Source organism: Cnephaeus nilssonii (assembly GCF_951640355.1).
Source record: "Cnephaeus nilssonii genome assembly, chromosome: 23".
Lineage (NCBI taxonomy): Eukaryota > Metazoa > Chordata > Mammalia > Chiroptera > Vespertilionidae > Cnephaeus > Cnephaeus nilssonii.
The window spans coordinates 18,295,147-18,316,172 of NC_137094.1; the positions used below are offsets into that span (position 1 = coordinate 18,295,147).

The 21,026-nt window shown below is 50.3% G+C and overlaps 1 protein-coding gene across 4 annotated transcripts in view; it reads right to left on the reverse strand.

The window, feature by feature from the left end:
• DENND1B (DENN domain containing 1B) overlaps positions 1-21,026 on the reverse strand; it is a 107,454-nt gene that overhangs the window by 15,873 nt on the left and 70,555 nt on the right. For 3 of the 4 annotated variants that reach the window (XM_079763520.1, XM_079763518.1, XM_079763519.1), the window contains 7 exons: positions 17,647-17,772; positions 16,952-17,053; positions 8,870-8,960; positions 3,933-3,973; positions 2,900-2,968; positions 1,891-1,947; positions 299-406 (listed from right to left, as the gene is read on the reverse strand). In XM_079763520.1, coding sequence (XP_079619646.1) covers positions 299-406; positions 1,891-1,947; positions 2,900-2,968; positions 3,933-3,973; positions 8,870-8,960; positions 16,952-17,053; positions 17,647-17,772 — 594 coding nt within the window. The remainder of the gene's footprint in view (positions 1-298; positions 407-1,890; positions 1,948-2,899; positions 2,969-3,932; positions 3,974-8,869; positions 8,961-16,951; positions 17,054-17,646; positions 17,773-21,026) is intronic. The other variant, XM_079763521.1, reaches the window with a different exon arrangement.

Below are 21,026 nucleotides of genomic sequence, written 5' to 3' on the forward strand. Positions count from 1 at the left end.
AGCCACATCGAGACGCCGATCTCAAACCCCATCAGCCGTTTACGAGCGAGTAAATGCTTCCCAGCTAACGGCAGGAGCCAGAACAGGTAGCTACCGTGGTGGAGTCATCATCATCATCATCATCATCATCATCATCATCATTATTATTTAACATTGTTAACTAGTTAATTAAATACAGTTTATAATTTTTAAATTTTTTTTTTAAGAGAGAGAGGAAGGGAGAAGGAAAGAGAGAAGAAACGTGGCTTGCCGCCTCCTGCACGCCCCCTACTGGCGGCGCGAGGGTGGGCAGCCGTACCTGGGTGAGCCTGCGCCTCTCCCGGCTTCCCGCCTGGTGGTTGTGTGCGGTGTAGACCGGGGTGTACTGCACAAGCCCGGAGCAGGTCCCATACTCATCCTCGCTCTCCTGCACGTGGGGGAGAGACAGGGAACGATTTCAGGACACTCCCCGGGTGACTGACGGAGGCTCCCGGGTTCCTCGGCCACGGGTCCGACGCAGACGTACATAACCAGCGAACCCTTGAGCTGGACGCGTCAAGGATCTACTTAGAAAAGTAGGTCCCGCTGCAATTTGTCCTGCATCGTGAGGGAATAATTCCCAGAACAATCTCTGTTTGGAGTAATCTGAGTAAAATGTGCACGAGGATCCTTCCCTCTCCGTCGCGACCATGAACGTGTTTGAGGGGGATTATGTTTCCTCCGGAGGTACAATTTCAAAACAGAGCCACCGATTAAAATCTGCCGAGACGTAATATGGAATCAGATACAAACAGACATACGCACAGACACATAAATATTCATATACATGCCATGGTCCTGGATTCCAATACATACGCTCACACACAAACTTTTGTCCATGAAGAACAAGCATAGTTTACAGTAGCTACTATTACTGCCCTAACCGGTGTGGCTAAGTGGATAGAGCATCGGCCTGCAGACTCAAGGGTCCCAGGTTCGATTCCAGTTAAGGGCATGTACCTTGGTTGCAGGCACATCCCCAGTAGGGAGTGTGCAGAAGGCAGCTGATCCATGTTTTTCTCTCATCGGTGTTTCTAGCTCTCTCTCCCTCCCCCTTCCTCTCTGTAAAAAATCAATAAAATATATATTTTTTAAAAATTTTTAAATAAAAAATAAAAAAATAAAGTAGCTACTATTGGAAAGAGCTTATCGACCAAACGAGGAGATTCATGGCTTAATTCTGCACCCCCAAATCATCATCTATTAAAGAATTATTAGCTTCACCAGGCCGGCGTGGCTCAGTGGTTGAGCGTCAACCTAGGAACCAGGAGGTCACGGTTCCATTCCCGGTCAGGGCACATGCCCGGGTCGTGTGCTCGATCCCCAGTGTGGGGCGTGCAGGAGGCCGCCGATCCGTGATTCTCTCTCCTCATGGATGTGTCTATCCCTCTCTGCCTGTCCCTTCCTCTCTAAAATCAATAAAAATATCTACTTAAAAAAATTTTTTTTTAAAAAATACATTAAAAATGATCAGCTTGGCGCAAAGCGCTTCGGGAGGGAGATATATCGAGGCCATGAACCTTGTGGAGACAACACAGCCTGTCAGAGCATCGCTGGAGCTCTCCCGAGCCCCGTGATAAAATATGCACGCGATAAAGAGATCGCTCCGTGGGCGCGCGCAGGATGGCAGGCGGTTTCCAGGGGGCTTGTTATGAAAAATCCACCCCGGAACACAGGGCTAAGCGCACTCCAAAGTCATTAACAACGAGCATCCCGTGTGATCGTGCGGTCTGAGCGCCAACCTTCAGCGAGGAGGAGGAAGAGGAGGAGGAGGAGGAGGAGGAGCAGGAGGAGGAGCAGGAGGAGGAGGAGGAGGAGGAGGAGGAGGAGGAGGAGGAGGAGGAGGACGACGACGAGGAGGAGGCGGCGTACCTTGTGTTTGAGTTTGCTTTTCACTTCCCTGATCCCCTGCTTGGCGTGGCTCTTGGCCTGGAAAACAAGAAGACAAGGGTCGGGCTCAGAATGCCACTTTCACCACGTAGAGAGCGAGGGCCCAAGCCCTGGCCGGTGTGGCTCAGTGGATAGAGTGTTGGCCTGCAGATTGGGTTCCATTCCGGTCAAGGGCACACGCCCAGGTTGCGGGCTCCATCCCCAGGGATGGGCGTGCAGGAGGCAGCCGATCCATGATTCTCTGTCACCATGGATGTTTCTATCTCTCTCTCCCTCTCCCTTCCTCCCTGAAATCAATACAAACATGTTTAAAAATACAAAGGAGGAGCCATCGTTAGCTTTTTTTTTTTTAAATATATATTTTATTGATTTTTTACAGAGAGGAAGGGAGAAGGATAGAGAGTTAGGAACATCGATGAGAAAGAAACATCAGTCAGCCGCCTCCTGCACGCACCCTACTGGGGATGTGTCCGCAACCAAGGTACATGCCCTTGACAGGAATCGAACCTGGGACCCTTCAGTCCGCAGGCCGATGGTCTATCCACTGAGCCACACCGGTTCAGTTAGCTTTTATAAATAAAATATCCTCCCTATACAATGATGCCATTAAAGCAATTGGATTTCTTTTGTTCAGTGTTATTTCTGTTGTTTTTTTTAGCATCGTATTTAAAAGGAAAGTAGGGAATATTCTAGACCAGTGGTCGGCAAACTCCTTAGTCAACAGAGCCAAACATCAACAGCACAACGATTGACATTTCTTTGGAGAACCCAATTTTTTGAATTTAAACTTCTTCTAACGCCACTTCTTCAACATAGACTCGCCCAGGCCGTGGTATTTTGTGGAAGAGCCACACTCAAGGGACCAAAGAGCCGCATGTGGCTCGCGAGCCGCCATTTACCGACAACAGTTCTAGACCGACAGGTCTCTCGGCTAGAAAACACGCCGTAAAATTTTATGGGTGGGATTTTTACATATCCAAGGAGGACTCACGTATTTATACGCTGTCCGCATCGCGGGGGTCGCTTTGGTCATGGCGGAGTTGAACAGGGCACCCCCTTTCTGCAAAGGAAACACAGACACTCGTTGCCAAATACTATTGACCAGATGGCCCTGCACACAAGCACGAGCAATAGTGTAGAAGAAAAGCTTTCGTCACAGGTTAAACAGAGACCTACAAAACAGCATTGAGGAGAGAGACTCATGGATAGGCTGCCTCCTGCACGCCCCCTACTGGGGATGGGGCACACAACCTGGGCACGTGCCCTCGGCCGGGAATCGAACTGTGACCTCCTGGTTCCTAGGTCAAAACTCAACCACGGAGCCACGCCAGCTGGGCTCACCTTGGAAGGTTAAGCCTACTGCCGTGATAAAGAAATCATAAAAAAGAAATCACAGCCCTCACCGGTGTGGCTCAGTGGATAGAGCATCGGCCTGCGGACTAAAGGGTCCCGGTTCGATTCCGGTCAAGGGCATGTACCTTGGTTGCGGGCACATCCCCAGTAGGGGGTGGTGTGCAGGAGGCAGCTGATGGATGTTTCTCTCTCATCGATGTTTCTAACTCTCTCTCCCCTCTCCCTTCCTCTCTGTAATAAAAAATCAATAAAAAATATTTTTTTAAAAAAAGAAATCACAACTGTTTTCATGCTGGGCCATCAAGTCTCAATTTGTGGAAGAGGGCTTTATATATTTGGAAAAAAACACCATATTAACAAAAAACTGTTCCGGAAAGGATAAAAGTCCCACCCAATCTCACTATTCCACCCGATTCCTTGTTTCGGGATAGAATTCACGGGGGCAGTGTGGACTCTTGCTTTTTCCAAAGGAGCCGTCTGCCTCCGGACAAAAGCTTTCCATCGGAAATCGTATTCCTAAAGACAAGCACACGAGAAGCATCCAACAAAGATGTTCCAATGTGAGAACATTCAACACACTGAAGAGACCGCCCATCCACCGCAGGCTGGCTGACCCCAACCCACAGACAGAGAGTGGGAGGAGAAGGAATTCGGAAAGGCTATCGCGTTACCTTGACCGTATGCACCCACTGCTGATACGACCTCGGGCTCCCTGGAATAAGGCAAAAGTAAGATGTCAGGAATACTTGACCAGAAATAAACCCATCAGCCAGAATTTATCAGGAACCAGTACTGCCAGGAATGCGGCCGGCAACGTTTACGGTTCTGCAATGGGGTGGAGGCAGCGAGGGAATACCACGAGAGAGAAGAAACTGTTCTATTCTTCGAACCGTGATCGCCATTTCTAAGCATAGACGCGTTTTCCTCACTCACAGAGGAAGCCAGGACGTTAAAAGATGCCGCCGTCCTTCCTTGGTTCAGAGTTTGTCCAGCTGGTCAACCTTGAAGCTCTGAAAGGTCAGAGCCAACCACTCCCTGTCTAATTGAGACCATGGTAACCGAGGCAACTTCCCCACCAGATAATCCTGTAAATCCTAGTCTGCCTGTTACTGGAATTACCTGCCTAAGGGCTATGGGTGTATCCCATATGAAAGGGATGGCATGCTGAAACCGGTGTGGCTCAGTGGATAGAGCATTGGCCTGCGGACTGAGGGGTCCCAGGTTTGATTCCCGTCAAGGGCATGTACCTTGGTTGCGGGCACATCCCCAGTGGGGTGTGTGCAGGAGGCAGCTGATCGATGTTTCTCTCTCATCGATGTTTCCAACTCTCTATCCCTCTCCCTTCCTCTCTGTGAAAAATCAATAAAATATATTTAAAAAAATAAAAAAGAAAGCGATGGCAAAGGCCAGAACCCAGGGTAGTCCTCCCACTAGAGGTGGGCTCCCGCCTGGCCCCCAATATTCCCAAATTTAAAAAAAACAAACAAAAAAAAGAGTTTCTTCAGAGGGGGAAAATACAACCTCTCTCTTGAAAGCCAAGATGCCCACATCTTTGAAAACTGATGTGTCAATGTTTCAGGTCTCTTTTACCTTTTTCTGCCTCTTCAACACGATCGGGTTCATTTTAAGATAATATTCCAAGCGGACAGGATTTAAAAAAACAAAACCAACTATGAGGATATTGAGAAATGCAGAGGACCTTGAGAACAGAAAAGATTCTCTATGGATGTTCGATATCAATTTTCATGGACAGCAAATCTGATTTCAATGCAATTCAACTGCAGCTCCTACTGGAAAGCAGTGTCTAGCTGAGGACCCAAATGTGAGAGATTCACGCCAGGAAAAGGGTAGCAGAGGCGGCTCCAGGCCTCTCGTCATCACAGTTACTGGCACGCTCAGAGGCAGGCAAATCCAGTGCTAATAACACCAGCGATTGCATACCCGGCTCCAAAGATGGTCATTTAGTCAATAAGAGGGTATCAGAAACCACACAGCTCACCGGAAGGAATGTCCTATAGAAACTGACCGAGTCAGATTTCATCTGCCTTCCTGGTTGTTGAGTTTTTTAAAATATATTTCTTATCGATGTCAGAGAGGAACGGAGAGGAAGAGGGAGAGAGAGAAACATCCATGAGGAGAGAGAATCATGGATCGGCTGCCTCCTGCACGCCCCCTACTGGGGATAGAGCCCACAACCCGGGCATTTGCCTTGACCGGGAATCGAACCGTGGCCTCCTGGTTCATAGGTCGACGCTCCACCACTGAGCCACGCCGGCTGGGCTGCCTCCCTGGGTGTTTAAATGCTTAAGAAAACCAAGTCCCAACAGCTACCCAGGGAGTATCTGGTACAAAGAATCCCTAAAACAGTTAATCTTTTTAAAATTGAAATATGATTGACACAAATAACATTATGTCTAGCTCCCATTCAGCCCTTTCCAGTTCTCAACATTTTTTTTTTTTACCTACATTACATTATTTGAGTTGTACTTTTCAACTCCAAAATGGGTAAAACCGGGCCCAGCCGGTGTGGCTCAGTGGGTTGAGCATCGACTTATGAACCAAGGGGGTCACAGTTCAATTCCCAGTCAGGGCACATGCCTGGGTTGCAGCTCGATCCCCAGTGTGGGGCGTGCAGGAGGCAGCCGGTCCATGATTCTCTCTCATCATTGATGTTTCGCTCTCTGCCTCTCCCTTCCTCTCTGAAATCAATAGAAATATATTAAAAGAAGAGAGAATCTGGAATTATGTGGCGCAGGACAAACAAGAAGTCCCTAAGAAAACTGCTTAAGATGGTAGGAAAACATGCGGTATAATTTAGGTAGAAGCCTGTTTTTTTTAAAAAAAAAAAAAAAACAAGTCTAAAGGATGCCTGTCTCTTTAAATTTCGTGCTTTTAAGATCCAAGGTTCCTATTGGCACAAAACTGAAGAGACAAGCACATTATTCTCTGAAAACGTTCTTTTTTAAAGGCTGTTTTCTCCTTAAAAAATGCATCTGAATGCCAAAAAGAAAAGAAAAAAGAAGAGGAAAAAAAATCCCCAAGACCTTCTGTTCGAGTAACAGGATTATGGGAATAATCAGCATTTTTTGAGAAAATTCCTCACATTGCTCTTGTTCATCAAAACAGCAATTTTCTCACACTCAGGGACGGACTCTCTCTGGTCTGCACCGAGACTGCCTCTCCTAACGTATTTGTTTAAATTCCAGTCATCTGTGGGGTCTTATCCCCAAACGTGTAAATTGGTCTAAATGGTTCGGTGCGGCCAAAAAGATGACACGAAAACGGATGATTGGTTACCACCCTTTCAAATTCCTCCGCTACCTTCGTCAGCAAGAAAGGAAACAGGACTGCCGGCCGGCGTGGCTCAGTGGTTGAGCGTCGACCTGTGAACCAGGAGGTCAGGGTTCGATTCCCGGTCAAGGGCACAGGCCCGGGTTCCAGGCCGATCCCCAGCAGGGGGCGTGCAGGAGGCAGCCGGTCCATGATTCTCTCTCATCGTGGATGTTTCTCTCTCTCTCTCTCTCCCTTCCTCTCTGAAATCAATTTTTAAAAATATATATAAAAATGAGAGAGCCAAAACCGGTTTGAGCGTCGGCCTGCGGACTGAAAGGTCCCAGGTTCAATTCCGGTCAAGGGCATGTACCTTGGTTGCGGGCACATCCCCAGTGGGGAGTGTGCAAGAGGCAGCTGATCGATGTTTCTCTCTCATCGATGTTTCTACCTCTCTATCCCTCTCCTTTCCTCTCTGTAAAAAATCAATTTATATTTCTTTTAAAAATGGGAGAATTCAAAACCGTTTGCATTTTCAAGAACAACAAAGTGGGTGGCATGAAGCCGTACTGAAAACGCAGTCTCCACGTCAGGTGCCCGCGAGTCCCCAATCCCAGTGGTCGGCAAACTCATTAGTCCGCAGAGCCAACTATCGACAGCACAACGATTGAAATCTCTTTGGAGAGCCAAATTTTTTAAACTTAAACTTCTTCTAACGCCACTTCTTCAACATAGACTCGCCCAGGCCGTGGTGTTTTGTGGAAGAGCCACACTCCAGGGGCCCAAGAGCCGCATGTGGCTCGCGAGCCTCCGTTTGCCGACCACGGCCCCGTCCTTGTTTGAAACAAGAAGACCTTCAGTGGAAACGGTAGGGACTGGCCTGGCTCCATCACCGGGGAGAGGGGACCCCCTCGCAATCCAGCCACATGAAAGGCTCGCCGTTCCCCCCTATCACTGTCACCCGTGTCACCTTCCCTTCCAGGGAGCCGGCAGCCCCACGGGTCAGAGAGATAATGAGACAGCACTATGTCAATGCCCCATAGACGCCTCCAGCAATTTGTCCAGGAGCTGACAACGCTTTGCTTGTCTGAGGTGAAAAGTAAAAAAAAAAAAAAAAAGTCTTATTTTAACATAAAAGTTCCATTGAAGCTAAATTCTTCCTCCTTCCCCTTGAGCTGAGGGGAGCAGGGAGGTGGGGGACTCCGGGTTCAGCACCTGCGGAGTCAAATCCACTAAGTTTTCCCCAAAAAATAAGTGCTTCCAGGGAAATTCTGTGCTCCCTTCGGGCCAAAGCCCTCCTGCACGCCCCCTGCTGGGGATCGGCCCGCCACCCGGGCCTGTGCCCTTGACCGGGACTCGAACCGTGACCTCCTGGTTCTTAGGTCGACGCTCAACCGCTGAGCCACGCTGGCCGGGCAGTCCTATTTCCCTGTTAACGAACAGACGGATGACGGCAATGGCTTTTCTAGTTCCATGATGCAAAAACAGATCTCATTTAAGAGTAAAATTCAACGTGGGGATGTCTGTAGATGAGTGCTATTTGTCTTTTCACGTCTTTTTTTTTTAAAAAAAAAATAGATTTTTATTGATTTCAGAGAGGAAAGGGGAGAGGGACAGAGAGCAAGAAACATCCATGATGAGCCCTGGCCGGTTTGGCTCAGTGGCTAGCTAGAGCGTCGTCGACCTGCGGACCGAAGGGTCCTGGGTTCAAGTCCGGTCAAGAGCACGTCCCGAGGTTGCAGGCTCCATCCCTGGCCCTGGTCAGGATGTGCGCGGGAGGCAACCAATCGAGGTTGACATCTCTCACACGGATGTTTCTCTCCCTCGCCTGTCTCTCCCCTTCCCTTCCACTCTCTCTGAAAAAAAAAAAATCAATGGGAAAATATCCTCGGGTGAGGATCAACAACAACAACAACAGAAGGTCAAAACCTCCACAAAACAGACTCACGGAACAATCTAGAAGCCATGCGGCGTTCAAACCTTTCTTTTCGGAGGGCACTTCCAGGTACCATGTCTATCGCATGCCCCTGAGTCCGTCCTAGCAGATGGTGCTGGCCAGGAGGAGGGCAGGGGCGGCCAGAGCCTGCCCCTCTGTGTGTACGTCCAGAAATAGTGGGCGATCACCCAAACCATCGCCCCGGCGGGAGCCCATCCCAACGCTGTGAGTCACGGAAACGGGCAAAGGAGAAGATGGCGCGGCTCCTCGGAGGCGAGAAGGTGCCTCTGACACGTCGCCAGTTTAGGAGGAAATGGCGGGGGATCGAGGCGCTGCCACCAGACACAGGGTCGAGGGAGCCTTCGGAAGAGGGAGCCTCCTCGCCCGGGACACGGTCTTTACCTCCAGAAAAGCCCCCGGAGGTGATCTCCTCCTCGAAGGCATCGGAGAACCCCTTTCCTGCGTTCAGCTTCGCCAGCCGGCCGTCAATGAACTGAAATGTAAGAGAGTCGGAGAGGTTCATTGTCGTGGCTCGTCGAAGGTTAAGTGCTTGCTTATATCAGAGATAGGAAGAGCAGACACTCATAGAAACATAAGTTATGCACACGCGCACGCGCACGCACACACACACACACATACATACACACACACACATATATATGCACACACACACAGACACAGGACAAGAAAATGCTCACAGGACTCAAATAGCCAGTACTCAGCGACTGCTACTGCTGTTCATCATCTACACTAATAAAAGATAAAGATGCAAATTGACCGTACCTTCGCGACCCCCGCCAGCCAATCAGGAGCGAGTATGCAAATTAACCCAACAAAGATGGCGGGTTAATTTGCATACACAGGCGCCGAGTGGCTGGGGGTGGGACGCTTGCATCGTCGCCATGGCGATGACACAGGCATTCCCCACCGCCCCAGCCACTCTGGGCCTCGAGGCAGTATGGGAAGGCGGAAAGGCGGCTCCGGGCCAGAACGAAGGCGGTGCCAGGGGCCAGGGGAAGGAAGGCCCATTCTTGCACGAATCTTTGTGCATCGGGCCTCTAGTTTAAACGTAAATGCACACAGCACAGACTAACTCACAAATGGGAATCAGAAACTACAGGAGGGCCTGGCGTGGCTCAGGGGTTGAGCGTCGACCTACGAACCAGGAAGTCACGGTTCGATTCCCAGTCAAGGGCACATGCCCGGGTTGCGGGCTCCATCCCCAGTAGGGGGCGTGTAGGAGGCAGCCGATCCATGATTCTCTCTCATCATGGATGTTTCTCTCTCTCTCTCTCTGAAATCAATCAATCAATCAATCAATACACATACGGAAAGAGCAGGAGGAAAGACCCAGGCTCTGGGCAGCTTGCTCAGTGCACAGGCATCGGCTGGCCCCTCTCGGCCTCCGTGTCCACAGTATCCGCTCCGGGCGCAGCTGCAAACCTTACGTGAACTTCACCTGGCGGGTGGGCTTCATTGCACAGCCACTGACACAGGGGGCAACCAAGGAGAGTCAGGCCCCTGTACCGCGGAGATCAAGTTCATCCAGCAAAACCCAGCACCTTCCTCTGAACCATCCTGTCCTACAGCAGATTGCAGCAGAGGTGATGCGAACCGCTTACCAATTAGTACACCTCTCCTTTTTGAAAATATACTTTTCTTGATTTCAGAGAGGAGGGGAGAGGGAGAGAGAGAGAGAAACATCCATGATGAGAGAGGCTCGTCGATCGGCTGCCTCCTGCACGCCCCACACTGGGGCTCGAGCCCGCAACCCGGGCATGTGTCCTGACCGGGAATTGAACCTGGGACCCTTCCGTCTGCAGGCCAATGCTCAATCCACTGAGCCACACCGGCGAGGACTCCTTTTTCTTTTTAATATATTTTTATTGATTTCAGAGAGGAGGGAGAGGGAGAGAGGGGGAGAGATAGGAACATCCATGATGAGAGAGAATCATGGATCAGCTGCCATCTCCACGCCCCACACTGGGGATGGAGCCTGCAACCTGGGCATGTGCCCTGACCGGGAATCGAACCGTGACCTCCTGGTTCCTAGGTCGACGCTCACCATCATGGCCCGGCTGTCATGTATAGAATTATTCATTCCATTTTTTCTTAGATCACAGGCCGTCACTTCTAACGAGGGCATCCCTGCCCTACAGAATACACGGCTAATTCGTAAGAAAAGCAGCTGAACGTGCTTGCAAAATTCGGCTTGCACGCATTTTCAGCCCAGCATTATCAATCAAACCAGAGGGATGGCATGTGACGGGGAAAGTATCATTTCGGGGGGGTGGGGGGGGGAAAACCAAGGCGAAGGAGAAAGATAAATTTAAAGCAATCCGTCCCTGACGATGGGGATCAACGCAGACATCCTTTTAAGGGCCTTCCCGGGCTCGAAGAGATTAAGCCCGCAGGACTTCCTAAAAGGTTCTCATCTTTGTGTTTACTGGACATAATCCACCCCTTTTACAGGGATCGGGGTGGCTCAGGTCCGAAGAGAGATAAATCCCCGCCTACCCGCCGACGGGGCGTTCCTGAGGGTGAGTGAGTACGTGGTGTGGCTGAACTTCGAGGTGAGCCAGCCGACACCCATCACCCGCTGATTCCACGCCCCACGCCTTATCGCCGGGCTCGGCGAGCCGGCCGGCCAGGGACAGCCGGACACGGACCGGCACGCACGTTTCCTGAGGATGCTCACGCTGCACGTCGAAGATGGGTCTGGGGGCGCGCGCACCCCCACGTATCATAAACGCCCACACAAACACAGGCACCCCCCGCCCCGCCTGGGGGGAGCTGGGACGGGGGACGCATGGCAGGGATGCTGAGGGGGAATCGTTCTCTCAACTCCCTTTTTCTATTTTTGACTCCATAACAGCTTCCCCCACCCTCCCTAAGTGGAGCTGGTTACCGGTCACACCCTCCTCTAATAACTCCCCGGCATTTCACAGCGAGAAAAAAAATAAAATAAAAAAGATAAGAACATGCTTGGCTACCGTGGCACAGAAATAAATTGTGAACGAAAAAAAACACAGCCTGTGTTGGAAAGCTGCGGCTTTATAAAGGGCCTGAACCTCGGGGAGCAGTTAGAAAACACGCAGCCCTCGGTCACTGGAAGACACGGGTTCTGAAAGAATGACTCTGGCATTGAGAGTCAGGACAGGAAACACTGCGAATAACAACCAACGTGCCAGAGAGAGAACAGAAGATGAGATGGTGGTCAGTCTTTAAAGGAATTCGGGAGTGCTTCCAGACGATGGCTTTTGCATAAATCTTCCTATCTGGCTGTTTAGTCCAGAGCCGTGGCCGGCCAACGGCGGCTCGCGAGCCACAGGCGGCTCTTGGGCCCCTTGAGGGTGGCTCTTCCACAAAAGACCACGGCCTGGGCGAGTCTATGTGGAAGAAGTGGCGTTCGAAGAAGTTGAAGTTTAAAAAATGTGGCTCTCCAAAGAAATGTCAGTCGTTGTGCTGTTGGTAGTTGGCTCTGTGGACGAATGAGTTTGCCGGCCACTGGTCCAGAGCATCGGCCCGCACACGGAAGGGTCCCACGCAGGTCTGATTCCCGGTCAAGGGCAGGGACCCAGGTGCAGGTTCATTCCCGGCCTGGACCAAGCGCAGGTGGGAGGCAACCAATCGACGTGTCTCTCTCACATCAGTGTTTCTCTCTCTCTCTCTCTCTTTCTCCCTCCTTCTCTCCCTTCCACTCTCTCTAAAAATCAACGGGAGAAAAATATCTTCGGGGGAGAATTAAAACTAGTAATAATAAAAGCTCAAAAAGATTGTTCAGGGGCGAGGGGGGGTCAATGGAGCAGTTCTTTGCCCGGCTGGGGAAGAGGAAGTCGGGGTGCTATTCTGTGTGCTAACCTGAGGCACAGACGCCAAATCTCAGAAGCGACACCCTAGACCCGTGGTCAGCAAACTCATCAGCCAACAGAGCCAAATACCAACAGCACCACGATGGACATTTCTTTGGAGAGCCACGTTTTTTAAACGTAAACTTCTCCGAACGCCACTTCTTCAACATAGACTCGCCCAGGCCGTGGTGTTTTGTGGAAGAGCCACACGCAAGGGGCCAAAGAGCCGCATGTGGCTCGCGAGCCGCGGTTTGCCGACCACGGCCCTAGACACAACCACACACCCAGATGCCTTTTCAGCCCGGAGAGAAAATGACCACGTTGCAAAAAACAAACAAACAACGATCTCCAATTAGCAGCCTTTCTTGGGCACGAAGATAACTAAGCTAATCCAATTCAAGCCTGGAGAGCTGGAGAAAAATACATTTTAAGTGAACCAGAAATCATTAGCAATTAAAAAAGTATTCTAAAAAAACACACACACTACTTTAAAAATATATTCATTTCTTAGGGGTCTCTAAATGTCCCTTTCTCTGGGCTAAAAAAAAAATGAACCAGGTAGTCTTGACTTAAATATTTCACCTTATAAATGCTCCGTAAACCTTGGCAGGTTAGTGAAAACTACGCTAAAGTGTTATAATAAATTAAGTCATCAGCTACTTATGGGCACCTGCTAACAGCGAGAGATTCAGCTGCTCGCTGTATACACACACACACACACACACACACACACACACACGCACGCCCCGTTATGTAACGAGGGGGAACACGCCGGGCCGGCCTCCGCGCTTAAATCCAGAGGACGAAGGTACGTGAAGGAGTAGAAATATAGTGTTATTTTTATTTCCTCCCCAAGAGTCCGTGGCCACGTGACCGTCACCCCATCACATGCTAAATTAAGACTGCCACGGAATGATGGCCAGAAAAGCCTGGCCAGGGGCTAAGCAGCCCACTCCGTGCCATTTATTACGAGACCCGATCGCTGAAAGCAGCACCGATGGGACAGCAGGGCCCTCCAGGAATATCAGACAGACGGACAGACACGAAATAATTCTCCCCAGCCCGGAGCCTGTGGAACGTCATGACCCTCGGGCCGAAGAATCCATGAATTCAATCATTCCATAAACACCTCATGGCGTGCCTGCTACCCACCGGGCACTTCTCTAAGCGCCTGACGTACGAAAATGAATAAAACAGACCCAAATCCAAGTCCTGGTGATGCCTCAACAGCTGGCGGAGGGGATGGAGGAGGAGGAGGAGGAGGGGGGTAGAAAAAGCAAGAAATAATGTGATCAATGACTTAGTGCGTGAGAAGGTGGTGAGTGTTGGAAAATAAACTGAGATGGTGTGAGGGAGGCTGGGAGTGTGGGGCAAGCCCTTCCCATTTTAAATAGTGAGGTTGGGCCCTGGCCGGTGTGGCTCAGTGGACAGACCATCATCGGCCTGCGGACGGAAGGGTCCCCCCCCCGCGCCAGGTCTGATTCAGATCAAGGGCACAGGCCCGGGGTTGCAGGCTCGATCCCCAGCAGGGGGCGTGCAGGAGGCAGCCCATCCATGATTCTCGCTCATGGTGGATGTTTCTAGCTCTCTCCCTCTCCCTCTCCCTTCCTCTCTGAAATAAATAAAAATAAATAAAACATTAAAAACATGCAATATGCATCCTTGTGCTGATACCCTCCCGGCTGCAGCGTCTCCATCGCCCGCCTGGGTCATGTGACACGCTTAGTCCTTTCTGGTGCCGGGAAACATGTGTCTGATGCAGTTGCCGCCTCGCATGCATTCACGCGACAGATGTGTTCTCACACCCCCAAACGGCGCGATCGTCAGTCCTACTAATGCATGTGCTGAGCTCGGCTATAAATTACCTACCGTAAGTAACGAGCTATGTGTTTCTTTTTTTTTTTTTAAGAAAAAAAAAAAAAAGATGAATAGGAAGGTGTAGAGATTTATCAGAATTTATTGTTATGTTAAAAGCTTTCTAAAATCTCCCCAAATCTCCAGCGGACATAAAAGGGGAGCACGCTTAGCTTTTGACCCGTTTCTCTGATCCGGGATCTTGTTAACGTCGGAGAAAGTGGGTCAGAGCACAAAACATAAAGGCTCTGGACCTCAGAGAATTCTCCCTCTACGCAGGCAGCACGTCCTTACGCGGCGACCCCAGGTTTCAGATGATAGACACCATGCCCGGCCGGTGTGGCTCAATGGTTGAGCATCCACCTAGGAACCAGGAGGTCAGGGTTCGAGTCCCGGTCAGGGCACAGGCCCGGGTTGCAGGCTCGATCCCCAGTGTGGGGCGTGCAGGAGGCGGCCGATCCAGGATTCCCTCTCATCATGGATATTTCTCTCTCTCCCTCTCCTTTCCTCTCTGAAATCAATAAAAATACATTTCATATATTTCTTTCTTTTTTTTTTTTGTATAGATTTTATTGATTTTTTTACAGAGAGGAAGAGAGAGGGATAGAGAGTTAGAAACATCGATGAGAGAGAAACATCGATCAGCTGCCTCTTGCACACCCCCTACTGGGGATGTGCCCGCAACCAAGGTACATGCCCTTGACCAGAATCGAACCTGGGACCCTTGAGTCCGCAGGCCGACGCTCTATCCATTGAGCCAAACCGGTTTCGGCTTCATATATTTCTTTATTGGTTTCGGAAGGGAGAAGGAGAGAGAGATAGAAACATCCATGATGAGAGAGAATCATGGATCGGCCGCCTCCTGCACGCCTCCCTACTGGGGATCAAGCCCGCAACCCAGGCCTGTGCCCTTGGCTGGAACCGAACCTGGGACCCTTCAGTCCACAGGCTGACGCTCTATCCACTGAGCCAAGCCGGCCAGGGCCAATAAAAACACATTTTAAAAAAGTGGGGGGACAAGAAACCAACACAGGTGCGCTGCTGCTGAGGGACCCCCAGGTCAGAGGCCTGCAAAGAAAGGCTCGAGTCTTCGGGAGGCGGCCGCCTAAAGGATGGAGCTGTCAGGGCTGTGGGCTTAAGGAGCTGCTTCTGGGCTGCTTTCCAAGTCCATTATCTCAGGAGGAGCGGGCCCAAATGGAGCCCGCTATCACCCGGCTGCGTTCTGTTTATTCCTCGGTATCGTGGAATGCGAGAGCCGGCCGGAAGGCATCTCCAACCCGGGGACGTGGCGGGCTGACTCATGGCACAGAGGCCCAAGGAGGTCAGGGAGTCGACCGCCAAGAAAAACACTTTCAAACCTGGGAACGTCTGAAAAACAGGTTTGTTTGTGGGGGTTTTTCTTTAAATGTGTTTTTATGAAATACGTTTCTATTCAGGTTTCTCCATCTGCATCTGCTCGTTCGAGTCGTTTGCACAATTGTATTGGAGGTGACGCTTTACTGACACACGGAAGTTTGTTTTGTTTTATTCTAGAGTCTAAGTTCATGGGTGGTTTCATATGGATTGCAAATATGGGGTGTCTTTTAATGGCCAAAAGTTCTTTATTCCCATGAGCGCAAAGGTGTTGGCTATGCGTTTGTGTCTTAGGAAATAGGTTTCTATCGTCAAAGTAGTGAACCTGTCAGTTTGGGCCCGGCCGGCGTGGCTCAGTGGTTGAGCGTCGACCTATGAACCAGGAGGTCACGGTTCGATTCCCTGTCAGGGCACATGCCCGGGTTGTGGGCTTGATCCCCAATAGAGGGCGTGCAGGAGGCAGCCAATCAGTGATTCTCTCTCATCATTGATGTTTCTATCTCTCTCTCCCTCTCCCTTTCTCTCTGAAATCAATAAAAACATTTTAAAAATATATGCTTTTTGTAACTATATAAAAGAAGAACTTACTGCGTCGGAACTTGCTCTAATGGTAAGACTCTAGTCATGGAGTTCTGATGGTCAGAGGGAAGGAATCAGTCAGATCAAGCATGTCAAACTCGCGGCCCGCGGGCGGCATACGGCCCACAACGAATATTTTTGCAGCCCAGTCAATATAACAGTATGTAAGAAATGTTTTAATAAAAATCTCCTAACTTAATTTTTACAATATCCTGTTATACATAATTATTAATAACAAACTACAACGTTCGCTAATGACTGATGACTATCATCGTGTTGCATTCATTTCCCTTACTCGCAGGCGCGCCATTTCTCGCCACTAATACCAGCAGCGAATGTTTTAGCAGCCGATGGCCACAGCATTAGTCTCGGACTGACTTGCTGTGAGCAACAGGAAATATTTCGCTTTCGGAGAACAAGAAAAAGAGGTTTATTTGCATTACGCTTATTCATTCGTGCAGTTATTCAGTGTCCGGTAAGTTAATGTTCAAGAACAAATATTCATTTTTATTAAGATGCTCCATTACTTTATGTTCACGGTGACTCATGTATTTCAGCCCTTTGTACTCAGCATGTCTCTATCGAAATAAATCACGGGTCTATGATCATTGAAGCTTTTGTTTTCTTGGTGGCCCACGTACACTTCAACCTTGTTTATCTGGCCCGCGTGAGCCTTTGAGTTTGACATGCTTGAGTCAGATCTTCTATTCTCCCACTCCATCCTTGACCCCTACAGAATCTGACCTTCACAACTCACTTTGCACACAGACAGGTGGTACGGCCTCCCCTGGACAGATAAAGACACAGAAGGGCACTAATCCCCCACACGAGGGGGCCCCACCCTCACCTGCTTGAACAGCTGCAGGTTCACGGCCGTCTCCAGGAATTGCTTCATGGGGCTGGAGCGGTGCCTCACAAAGCTCTCCTCACAGAAGGTGACGGGCTCCCCCTGGGGGGAGAGAGAAGGTCAGGGCATCCGTGGACGGGAAACCAGACAACCAAGGGGTCCGGGCGGCCCGTCACGACTTGAGCCAATCCAGCATGGACAGGGTGGAATCCTACACAGATGAGCGTTCGTTCCAATAATGCCCGGCAGCCGGGGAGAGCAACCGTCGGGGCAGGTTAGGGGCAAACACAGACTATTGGGGACTAGCTACGACCTCACAGCCCAAACAATGGGATCCCATCCCAGCCCGCATTGCCTAGCTCCCCCCTCCTGTAATCCCTGCTTCCCCAGGCCATCTTTGTCCTTCCACCCTATAGAAGCAGCTGGCTTCTGGGGGGGCTGCAGAGCAGATGTTTGTGGGTGACCTGCCGCTGTGGAGGTCAGGGTTCGATTCCCGGTCAGGGCCCACGCCCGGGTGGCGGGCTCGATCCCCAGTGGGGGGCGTGCAGGAGGCAGCCGATCCACGATTCTCTCTCCCCGTGGATGTTTCTCTCTCTCTCTGCCTCTCCCTTCTTCTCTGAAATCAATTAAAAAATATATATATTTTTAAATAAAGCGCAAATGCAAATGAACATCGCGACGAAAGGTGGGCTCACGGGTTTGTATCTCAGCGCGTCTCGGTAGCATCCGAACAAGGCGGCCTGCGCGCGGAGGAAAGCCCTGGCCACGCCGTCCCCCGTCGCCGTGGACTGCTTCTTCAGCTTGCTTTTCAGGGCCGAGACCTGCGGGACAGAGAGGAGCCGTTACATGCACACCTCGGAGATGGGCCCGGGGAGGCGGCACGAGCCCGATCGGCAGGCAGGCCGACCCCGGTGCCTGCGGGGACCCTCCCCCCGCAGCTCGGACTCCTCCCGTAGCTTCTCTCCTGAACTGCGGGAGCGCCTGCTGGCCTGTGAATTGAAGGGAAGGCGGGGACCCCGAGGAACGCGCGGATGCAAATGGCTCTGTGCTCCCTCTTTTCGCGTCTCCCAGGGCCTCTTGACATAATTGAGCTTTAATTGTTTTACAGTCAACTGCGCGGGCGCCACGCCGGTGCCCATGTTTTAGCAATGACAACAGGTGTCTACCCGTCTGGAGAGGAGCCCGGGTGGGTATCCCCCATTTCTGCTCTAAAAGGCTCCCCGTTCTAGGTCCTCCAAGGTCCCTTCCCATTGAATCTTAGTTTTTTTAAAATATTTTTTTATTGATTTTTTACAGAGAGGAAGAGAGAGGGACAGAGTTAGAAACATGGATGAGAGAGAAACATCGACCAGCTGCCTCCTGCACACCCCCCACTGGGGATGTGCCCGCAACCAAGGTACATGCCCTTGACTGGAATCGAACCTGGGACCCTTCAGTCCGCAGGCCGACGCTCTATCCACTGAGCCAAACCGGTCAGAGCTCTTCCCATTGAATCTTATTTTTGGAAGCCTTGCCTGCCTATGGGATTTTCTGATCACTTGCTGAATAGTTTTGAGCATCTATAATAATAACAGCAAAATATGCTAATTAGACCAGACGTCCTTCCTTCCGGACAAAGCCACAGCGGGCGAGGGCTGTGGCAGAATTTCGTGCATCGGGCCTCTAGTTAGGACATAAAAAGGGGAATGAAGGTAAAGTGATTGAGAACCTACGGTGAGTAGAGAATTGTGTTATGCAAATGGTATACACGGTCTTGTTGAATTATGCTTTTACTAGAGGACCGGTGCATGAATTCGTGCACAGGTGGGGTCCGGCCAGCCCGCTCCGATCCGGATGGTTAGCTGGCCAGCCCCAACCGCTGGTCGAACTCCCAGTCGAACTGGTCGAGGGGACCATTTTCATATTAGCTTTTTATCATATAGGATTGATTTCAGAGAGGAAGGGAGAGGGAGAGAGAGAGAGAGAGAGAGAGAGAGAGAGAAACATCAATGACGAGAGAGAATCACGGATCGGCTGCCTCCTGCACGCCCCCTACTGGGGAATCGAGCCCGCTGCAACCCGGGCATGTGCCCCTGACCGGGAATCGAACCGTAACCTCCTGGTCCCTAGGTCGATGCTCAACCACGGAGCCACGAAGGCCGGGCAAGAAGGGATATTTTTATTTCCTGACGTACGCGGTGGTCCCGACCCCTCTGGTCGATGATGGTTGTCAAGGAAGGGTCAGCCTAATTAGCAACTCAACTTAGAATAATGCTAATGAGGCGGGAACACAGCATCCGAGGCAAGGCCAGCTCTACAGGTGATAAACCTTCACAGGCGTGACATTTTCCAGGGAAAAGTCACAGTGACTCTGATCTGATCAAAGGGAGAGACCCCCACTGGGTCCAATTATACCCACGGTTTGGAGAAAATGATGGAGTCAGGATATTCATCATCTCTGCAGCAAGGCCCGTGTGGTGGAGGTGGCCTCCCAAGAGCTGGTCTTCCCATTTCTACCCAAGCTCCCTAGAAGCTCCCTCTCCCTCCTTCTCTGAAATCAATTAAAAAATATATATTTTTTTAAAGAAAGTGGATTTTATTCTTTTTTTTTTTTTAAGGAATCCGCATTTTATTTCAAGTGTGAATCTGAACAGGGTGGGGATGGGATATGATTAACATTTTGTTTTACTTGTTGAAAACATACTCGTATTGATGTCGGAGAGGAAGGAAGAGGGAGAGGGAGATAGACACATCCGTGATGAGAGAGAATCATGGATCGGCTGCCTCCTGCACGCCCCACACTGGGGATGGAGCCCGCAGCCCGGGCCTGTGCCCTGACCGGAAATGGAACCGTGACCTCCTGATTCCTAGGTCAATGCTCAGCCACGGAGCCACGCCGGCCGGGCATCGCTGCTTAATCTGTGCTGATTTAGTCTGGGCTTCACCTAAAAATTTCAGGGGCCTCCATTTACTGTCAGACACCGTGAGGGTTACAGCAGAACTGTGGCACACCGGGAACTAATGGAGAATTCTCTGGGGCCTTTTTTTTTGCTTCTTGATGACGTCGTTACCTATTAAGCCTTCATGTCGGATTAGAGGGAAGAGCCAAAGCATTTGCCCTGTCTGTTGACTCTCTCTAGCTGTGAGAGTGCCGTTTGTGTACATACTTACCTTTGTTTTTTTTTTTTAAAAAAAAAAAAAGCTCATTTAAAACATTCTCTGAAAAAGCCCATTCTTTTCCAAACTTATTCCCAAATTCATTACCTCGCTCGAATGCAATTATCTAAACAATTTACTTAAAGTCAGAGTTGTTGTTTCTAGTTCTTCAGCCTTTTCATGGTTTTTTGGTGACTGAGAACAATTCGTGCTTTTCTTTTTTAAAAAAAATATATTTTATTGATTTCAGAGAAGAAGGGAGAGGGAGAAAGAGATAGAAACATCCATGATGAGAGAGAATCATGGATCGGCTGCCTCCTGCACGCCCCACACTGGGGATGGAGCCTGCAATCCGGGCATGTGCCCCGACCGGGAATCGAACCCTGACCTCCTGGTTCAGAGGTCAATGCACTGAGTGAGCCACACCGGCCGGGCTCGTGCCCTTTTTTTTTTTTTTGTATCACAATAAAAACATCAACCTGTTCCTTCAGGGGAAGCAGGGAGCCTCGGGGGAGGTGGCCGGGATTTTAAATGACCCATTTTATATCAGGGCCTCTTCAGTGCTTCAGTCACGACAGACACTCCATACACACGTGGCCGTCCTGCATAGAACGCTCTGTGGTTTCCAGCGAACTGCAGGATCACTCTTTTTTTTAAAAATATATTTTTATCGACATTTTACAGAGAGGAAGTGAGAGGGATAGATAGTTAAAAACATCGATGAGAGAGAAACATCGATCAGCTGCCTCCTGCACGCCCCCTACTGGGGATGTGCCCGCAACCAAGGCACATGCCCTTGACCGGAATCGAACCTGGGACCTTTCAGTCCGCAGGCCGACGCTCTAGCCACTGAGCCACACCGGTCAGGGCTGCAGGATGACTCTTGCATGTACCTATTTTCTACACGCCCTCGGTATAGGAAATAGGAAATCGTTTTCCA